We start from the raw sequence: 8,374 nt of genomic DNA on the forward strand, positions 1-8,374 counted from the left end.
AGCATTGTAAAGCACAGAGAGGTCTGGTAAAGCATAGGGAAGCATTGTAAAGCACAGAGAGGTCTGGTAAAGCATAGGGAAGCATTGTAAAGCACAGAGAGGTCTGGTAAAGCATAGGGAAGCATTGTAAAGCACAGAGAGGTCTGGTAAAGCATAGGGAAGCATTGTAAAGCACAGAGAGGTCTGGTAAAGCATAGGGAAGCATTGTAAAGCACAGAGAGGTCTGGTAAAGCACAGGGAAGCATTGTAAAGCACAGAGAGGTCTGGTAAAGCATAGGGAAGCATTGTAAAGCACAGAGAGGTCTGGTAAAGCATAGGGAAGCATTGTAAAGCACAGAGAGGTCTGGTAAAGCATAGGGAAGCATTGTAAAGCACAGGGAGGTCTGGTAAAGCATAGGGAAGCATTGTAAAGCACAGAGAGGTCTGGTAAAGCATAGGGAAGCATTGTAAAGCACAGAGAGGTCTGGTAAAGCATAGGGAAGCATTGTAAAGCACAGAGAGGTCTGGTAAAGCATAGGGAAGCATTGGCACAGAGAGGTCTGGTAAAGCATAGGGAAGCATTGTAAAGCACAGAGAGGTCTGGTAAAGCATAGGGAAGCATTGTAAAGCACAGAGAGGTCTGGTAAAGCACAGGGAAGCATTGTAAAGCACAGAGAGGTCTGGTAAAGCATAGGGAAGCATTGTAAAGCACAGAGAGGTCTGGTAAAGCATAGGGAAGCATTGTAAAGCACAGAGAGGTCTGGTAAAGCATAGGGAAGCATTGTAAAGCACAGAGAGGTCTGGTAAAGCCTAGGGAAGCATTGTCAAGCCTGTGCTTTACCCCTATGGTAAAGGTAAATGCACAGTATAATCATTGCAAGCTGCAGAATGACTGTGCAGATGTACTGTGAGGCGTTTTAATAAGAGATGCCAGCAGGGTCGGGTGAGCACCTGTTCAGAGTTCTGTTCCTTTTTAAAATGAATTGGGATTGGAATTGAGAAACAGGGACTGACCCGAATTTAGGATGCCAGTAGCACGTGTGTGTGTGTGAGTGTGTGTGTGTGTGTGTGTGTGTGTGTGTGTGTGTGTGTGTGTGTGTGTGGTGTGTGTGGGTGAGTGTGTGTGTGAGTGTGTGTATGAGTGTGTGTCTATGGCTCTATGTGCATGTTATGTGTCAGTGTGTGTGTATCGGTTTGTATGTGTGTGTCTATGTGCATGTGTGCCTGTGTCAGTGTGTGTGTGTGTATCAGGGTGTGTGTGTGTCTATGTGCCTGTGTCAGTGTATGTGTGTGTGTGTCTATGTGCCTGTGTCAGTGTGTGTGTGTGTGTGTGTGTGTATGTGTGTATGCATGCTCTCCCGAAGGTGTCTCAGTGTATTGTAACCCTCCAGGAACGTCACAGGACTCAAAAGGTTGAAGAGCTGCTGGAGGAAAGTTTTGGAAACTCTGCAGTTTGCAAAGGTTGTGATTACGCCCAGCCCTCCCCGCAGTGACTCTTCAGTGAAGCAGCCTCACAGTGGAGCTGGGCTCACACGTCACATACCAGCTCAGCTGGATTTGCATCCCTATTGGAGGTCCAGTCAGGGCAGCTTGTACTGCTCAAGGAGGCTGGAAGGCATTGCATACACGCGTGTGCTGCTAAAAATAAACGCACAAAACGAGAAGAAAAGGGGTTCACCGCCGCGTTCCTTGGACCCGAGGTGCACTCCCAACACGTGATTGGCTCGTGTCAGGAAGGGTTATGCCCATTTCATCAGCTCTCTGCCGAGCCCCACCCGCCGCTTCCTCTTTTCCACAGGAAACAGATCGATGGGCCGGGGCTGCAGAGTTGCTGTTGGTAGCTCGGGGCATGCTGTGCACGCCTTGCGGTCCCCTGTGCGGCACACTCGCTCTCTGCAAAAGTCGTGCTCACGCCGCGGGCTGTGCTGTCAGCGTTAAGCAGATCAGGGTACTTGCTGAAGTTAAAAAAAACGATGGAAGGGACTCACTTGTCAAGAAAACAACCCAACAGCATCTATCGGGTAGCAAAACAAAATAGAAACGAGTGTTTCCCATTATAAATCGCTCATCACAAATCAGCCAAGCGCAGTGAAGGAGTCGCCAAATTTCCAGCAGGTCTTATCTCGTGTACCGATCTCACGCGTAATTCCACCTAAACAAACACACGCACACGCACACGCACCGGGTAAGACTATATTACCAACACTGCAGGAATAGAAAAGCAAGCAATTAAATCGCTAGCATCTGAACAAGGCAAAACGTGTCTAATCCTTTAAGGCTGCCGACGCCAAGTTTCCCCGGCTGCGCTTTAGCGTTTAATAATGAAGTCAGGGCAGCTGCAGGTTTGCACGCATTGTTATCCGGGGTCGGGGGCGCCTGGGGTTAAAAGTTAGACCTACGTTTTATAAAAATACATTTGTTTGTTTGTTTTAATTCTATCCCCGAGTACATTCTTAATTTGTGTGACTTGAAAAAAGTGACACGTGTTGTATAAGAGACGTCATTCCACGCAGACTGCGCAGCTCAGCTTCGGTGTATAATAAGGAAAGCTGTATTCTCTGTATTTATTGAAAGTACTCATGACTTTAAAGCAATGTGGCATCTTCCTCAACCAAAAAAGAAAACGATTTCCCTCACGCAGTGTCTGAACTGGAGAGCAAATTACTGAACGAACCAAAACATCACCTGGAGCAACGGCTGTAGTGATAATGTCACGATATGATTGCATCGCGATGTACAGGTCGCGGTGCGAGGCGTGTCGCGATATGATGATTACCCGCACCTGTATAATGCGCGCAAAGATCAAACGGTCGTTTAATGAGAGGTTTCATTTTTATTTTTTTAACAGCAAAAAGCTCCATGCGTTAGGGATGGAATATATTTCTGAGAAGCACTGTCTGAGCGACAGTGAGCTGGGCTCGGCTTCTTGCATCACGATGCAAACAATACGCAACTTTATCAGGAATCGTTCCACCCTGAGATAGTCAAGTTCTGCAAATGGTAGTTCAATTAAAGGTGAAGCGGTTGCAGTAGGAAAAATGAGATTTTAAAAAACCCATCTATACAGCGCTGGCCAAAGGTTTTGCATCACTATAGAATGAACAAGTTTTGCTTCATAAAGTCGAGTGAAACCTGCTGAATACTGTGAACAAATTCATATATAGCACTTAACATAAAAACTGACTAAAATGTGACAGTTCAAAATCTAGCATGAAATATTACTGCACTGCTGTCCTGGCTTCCTTGCGGTAGACGTTTGCAATATGCAATGTCTTTGATGTTAAATAAAAGATCTAAATTATATTCTCAGTGATGCAAAACTTTTGGCCAGAGCTGTAGATCCCTTGGTAACAAAATGAAAAACGTGGACAACGCAAGAGAAAAAGAAAGCGTGGCTGTCTTTTCAGAAGATAGAAATGTACCTCTTATCTGTCCTGGCCTGGTGAAGGTATGGGGGTGAGCCCTGTTTATCTTGTCCGGGACACGCCAGCTGTCAGAGGGGTCACAGAGATAGCAAACTGCACTGCTCTTAATCTCCCATTTCACACACTCCTTCCTAGAAAACACTTTTCCTTCAAAAAAACAAAAGCTCAGAATGGGATTATAAAAACAGGGCAGCTGTGAGGGAGCAATTGGCAGAATCGCAGAAACATGTTCATATTTTGACACAGAAGGCTCTGCAAAGGCAAAGTGTTTGCTAGTTTTATAGTGTTACAGTGCAGCTCCATTGTGGTCAGTAGCAGACAGGCAGGCAGTGCGCTGGCAGGACCGCTGGGCTGTGCAGCTCCATTGTGTTTGCAGTGCTGTGGTCAGTAGCAGACAGGCAGGCAGTGCGCTGGCAGGACCGCTGGGCTGTGCAGCTCCATTGTGTTTGCAGTGCTGTGGTCAGTAGCAGACAGGCAGGCAGTGCGCTGGCAGGACCGCTGGGCTGTGCAGCTCCATTGTGTTTGCAGTGCTGTGGTCAGTAGCAGACAGGCAGGCAGTGCGCTGGCAGGACCGCTGGGCTGTGCAGCTCCATTGTGTTTGCAGTGCTGTGGTCAGTAGCAGACAGGCAGGCAGTGCGCTGGCAGGACCGCTGGGCTGTGCAGCTCCATTGTGTTTGCAGTGCTGTGGTCAGTAGCAGACAGGCAGGCAGGGCGCTGGCAGGACCGCTGGGCTGTGCAGCTCCATTGTGTTTGCAGTGCTGTGGTCAGTAGCAGACAGGCAGGCAGCGCGCTGGCAGGACCGCTGGGCTGTGCAGCTCCATTGTGTTTGCAGTGCTGTGGTCAGTAGCAGACAGGCAGGCAGCGCGCTGGCAGGACCGCTGGGCTGTGCAGCTCCATTGTGTTTGCAGTGCTGGTAACGCTCTGCTGATGGCCCTGCTAGCTGGGGTTTCTATCAGAGTCATACACTGGGGTTATAAGGGAATCCTAAGTGGATTTGAAACAAGAGTGTTGAAGTTAATAATACAATTGTAGCTGCCTGTACGCTCCCAGGACCCCCCAGAGTACAGTACTGTAGTCCTTCATGCTGTAGATGGAGCCTGGGTCAATGATATGCAGTGCAGCTTTGCAAAAGGCTTTCGCTGGGCATCTCCTGTCGTTTATGAGTTATGGCTCCTGCATTGCAATAGTGATTGGTGACTCATGTATAACCCTGTTCCAAATATAAGGACAATACAAATCCGGTTTCTGATGCAAGAGAGAAAGGGTGCTCCCTCCAGTCCAGGGCAGGCTTGAGGCATAGAGACTGAACTGCCCTCTCTCTCTGCCCCTAAGAGAAAGGGTGCTCCCTCCAGTCTAGGCTAGGCTTGAGGCAGGGAGACTGAACTGCTCCCTCCCTCCCTCCCTCATCCCCTTAATAGAAAGGGTGATCCCTCCAGTCCAGGGCAGGCTTGAGGCATGGAGACTGAACTGCCCTCTCTCTCTGCCCCTAAGAGAAAGGGTGCTCCCTCCAGTGTAGGCTAGGCTTGAGGCAGGGAGACTGAATTGCTCCCTCCCTCCCTCACCCCCCTAAGAGAAAGGGTGCCCCCTCCAGTCCAGGGCAGGTAGTAAATACATATAAACTGATATTCTGCAGTGTTTGCTAGCCCTACTGTCTCAGGAGTGGCAGGCAGACCCCTGCCTGAATCACTGAATCATGTCACTATGCAGCACACACTTGTAAGGACACTTGTGTCGGCTACAAACATGTCCATTTTCAGGATTGAGACAAACTACACAATAATATCTACAAAGAAAAGTCTCCCAGAACGAAGCAATAACAGCAGTACAGCATTTCATGTTAGATTTTTCGAAATGTCACATTTTTCAATTCATCAGTTTTTCCGTGTAGTATATGGAAAGCTACACAGCGGTGTGCAATTCGATATGCTAACACGATTCAGCAGGTTTCATTCGACTCTATGAAGCGAAAAGAGTTCATTCTATAGGGGGCTGCTGCTGAACTTTTTGGCCAGAGTCAAACAGCTGCTGAATATTCATGAGCAAGACTCCACCCACTCGACAGTGGGCGGGGCAGAACGAAGTGTCTGAAAGTGCTGAGCAGTGCCAAAGGGAGGGAGGGAGAGAGGGTGAGAATGGAAGCTATGAATTCAGAGCACTGAAAGGGGTTTGAAGTCATTGGAAGCGTAATATCAGGACAGCCTCAATACAGTATCGTGGCACCGCGGAGAGGCTGCGGGAATGGCGCTCACACAAGCTGTGCTGCCCTCTTTCAGGTGTTTCTCTGCTTCTCAGGACTCTCTCAAGGTAATTCTGTTGCTCTATGATTGGGTTTTGTTCCTTTTATTACAAAAATGACTATAAGGGGTATGCAATATATTTTGGTTGCTAATTATATGTTTAACCAAAAATGTCCTGTTGTACGAAGATCAACTTGCATATATTATTATTATTATTATTATTATTATTATTATTATTATTATTATTATTATTATTATTATTATTATTATTATTATTATTATTCAATCCAACATTCTGGCTGAATGGCAGGGGAACTCTGTCATGTAAAAACCCAGTGAAAACATGTTAAAGGATAGGTAAGCATTGGGAAGCCTACAGATGCATGATAAAGCATGTTGAATCATTTTAAATGAGACGCGGGTGCATTGGTGGAATTTTCCAATGCGGACGAGCACACTGTCATATCAGCGCCAGGCAGACAGCGCGCTATCAGGCCCTGTGTACTGTGCAGCTGCCAATGCCTCGCGAGGCAGGGGTAAAGCGCTGCTAGTTACTGCAGCCATGTTAGAGTACAGGACCAGGGACTGGACTTCACAGGAACCCCGGGGTATTCCCACAGCCATAGCGCCATTGCGCGAGCATAAGTGCGGCTTGTGGGTTTCGTATGGATGGTTCTTGGGGGTGTTTAACTGGCATGTTCTTTGTGTCGCAGTGGTGGAAGGCGGGTGATCACCCTCCTCCTGCCCCTCTCTCCTCCGAGCTCCAGCCTGACGTTCCACCCCAGCCCCTGTTGCAGCAAGAGCACAGGGACGAGAGCAGTGCGTGTTGGGACGTGGAGTTCTTTGTGTCTGGCTTCAACACTCCCAGGTGTGAGCTGGGCTCAGCGCTGGACTGCATCTCCCATCCGCCCCAGCAGGCCAGCGCGAGGCGCGGGGACGAGGGGCTGCACCGGCTGTGGGAGAACGCAGTGGACCCCGATAGCGGCTTGATGGCCAGTCTTCTGACGTGTCAGCAGGTTCCGTCGACCCACCCCACTGCGGCTCTTTACACCGGGCACCAGAAACTGCACCCCAGCACCGGGGATCCCTCTAGAGACTGCTCAGGGTTCTTTCTGGGGAACGAGTGCAATGGAGATTGGGATCTGTGCCCCAAAGTGACCGGCGGCTCCACCTTTGAAGGGCAGTTCCTCCCAAACTGGGCGGCCGCGATGCAGCTCCAACCTCCCATGATGCAACACCACAACCTGCTTCACAATTACCCCAGTAGCGGTTCCTACCTGTCTCAAAGCCACCAGTACCTCCAGTTTCAGCCCACAGGGCACCCCCACTCGCTCATCACCCCAGCTCCTCCTTCTTCCAACGCGGGCTCGGCTCTGCCAGCACCCCCCAGCGGCCTGGAGGGGAAGCGCGGCGGCAAGACAGCAGCCAGGAAACAAGCGGCCGTGCACCACTGTGAGCACCCGGGCTGCAGCAAGACCTACACCAAGAGCTCACACCTCAAAGCTCACCGGCGCACACACACTGGTGAGTAAACACAGAGGCTTTCATTCCACGCACTAACCTTTCCCACAGCAAAAACAGAGAAGTGTGATCAAATATAGTGAAAGCATTGCAAAGCGTTACAGCATAACATTGCAATCCATGATGATGAATGCAAAGCATAGCCAAGGGGGAAAAAAAAACAAAAGCCCCGCCCACTCTCTCTCTCTCTCTCTGCCTATAGAAATGCAGGCTGGCCGGCTTCAAAGGGGTTATTGCCACATCATTGGAATGTAGTGAGGGAGGGCGTTCAGTCCCGCTAGTTAGGATTCTCCAGACTGCTCCCAGCCAGGCAAAGGCAGACTGAGAGAAACATGAAAACGCTGTAATGTAAAAGCCCAGTGAGGGAAATTTAGAAAGAGAGGGAGATTTGTAAGTGCTTCCTGCCAGGTGCTCTGTTGTACAAGGGGGGTTGTACAAGGGGGCTCACATTGCTCACATTGAAGTCTCTCTCTGGCTCTTTGTGTGTGTGCAGGTGAGAAGCCCTATCACTGCCCCTGGCAGGGCTGTGGCTGGAAGTTCGCCCGCTCCGATGAGCTGACCCGGCATTACCGCAAGCACACCGGGCAGCGCCCGTTCCAGTGCCAGCGGTGTGAGCGGGCATTCTCCCGGTCCGACCACCTGGCGCTGCACAAGAAGAGACACGCCTGAGCGCGCAGCACGCCGCACGAAACACGCAACGCGTTCAGCTGAACGGTGTCTGTGGACGGATCCTTTATCCAGCTAAAACCGAACCGCAGTGCCCCCTAGTGGACAGATCCATGTAGCGCACACAGATAGACAGACAGACACACAGATACACAGACAAACAGACACACAGACACACAGACAAACAGACAGACACAGGCAGGCATACAGATAGACAGACAGACATAGACACACAGACAGACACAGGCAGGCATGCAGATAGACAGACAGACACACAGACAAACAGACAGGCACAGGCAGGCCTACAGATAGACAGACAGACAGACAGATACAATGACACACAGACACACACACACAGGCACACAGACAGACAGGCAGGCAGACAGACAGACACAAACACACACAGGCAGACAGGCAGACAGACACACACACAGACAGACAGACATACAGAATCCCTTTGATTTGAAATGGATTTGATCTCTGATCTCTTTGATCTGCTGCTGATAGAAATGAGCGAGTCTCGTTTCAAACCGCTTTCCACTCAGT

The 8,374-nt window shown here is 49.7% G+C and overlaps 1 protein-coding gene across 1 annotated transcript; it reads left to right on the forward strand.

Moving 5' to 3' along the window:
• The first annotated feature begins 5,507 nt into the window (after positions 1–5,507).
• On the forward strand, positions 5,508–8,028 carry klf1 (Kruppel-like factor 1 (erythroid)). The gene is made up of 3 exons (XM_041235850.1): positions 5,508–5,708; positions 6,355–7,165; positions 7,656–8,028. The coding sequence occupies exons 1-3, from the start codon at positions 5,643–5,645 to the stop codon at positions 7,829–7,831; spliced, it is 1,053 nt and encodes a 350-aa protein (XP_041091784.1). The 5' UTR covers positions 5,508–5,642; the 3' UTR covers positions 7,832–8,028.
• The last annotated feature ends 346 nt before the right edge of the window (positions 8,029–8,374 follow it).

The sequence above is a fragment of the Polyodon spathula genome, chromosome 38 (assembly GCF_017654505.1).
Source record: "Polyodon spathula isolate WHYD16114869_AA chromosome 38, ASM1765450v1, whole genome shotgun sequence".
NCBI lineage: Eukaryota > Metazoa > Chordata > Actinopteri > Acipenseriformes > Polyodontidae > Polyodon > Polyodon spathula.

Excerpts from the sequence above, each read along its gene's own strand:
- klf1 (XM_041235850.1), top strand. The coding sequence starts at position 5,643 with ATGGCGCTCACACAAGCTGTGCTGCCCTCTTTCAGGTGTTTCTCTGCT. Across the intron at positions 5,709-6,354 it reads CTTCTCAGGACTCTCTCAAG|TGGTGGAAGGCGGGTGATCA; the intron begins GTAATTCTGTTG and ends TTTGTGTCGCAG. Across the intron at positions 7,166-7,655 it reads TCACCGGCGCACACACACTG|GTGAGAAGCCCTATCACTGC; the intron begins GTGAGTAAACAC and ends GTGTGTGTGCAG.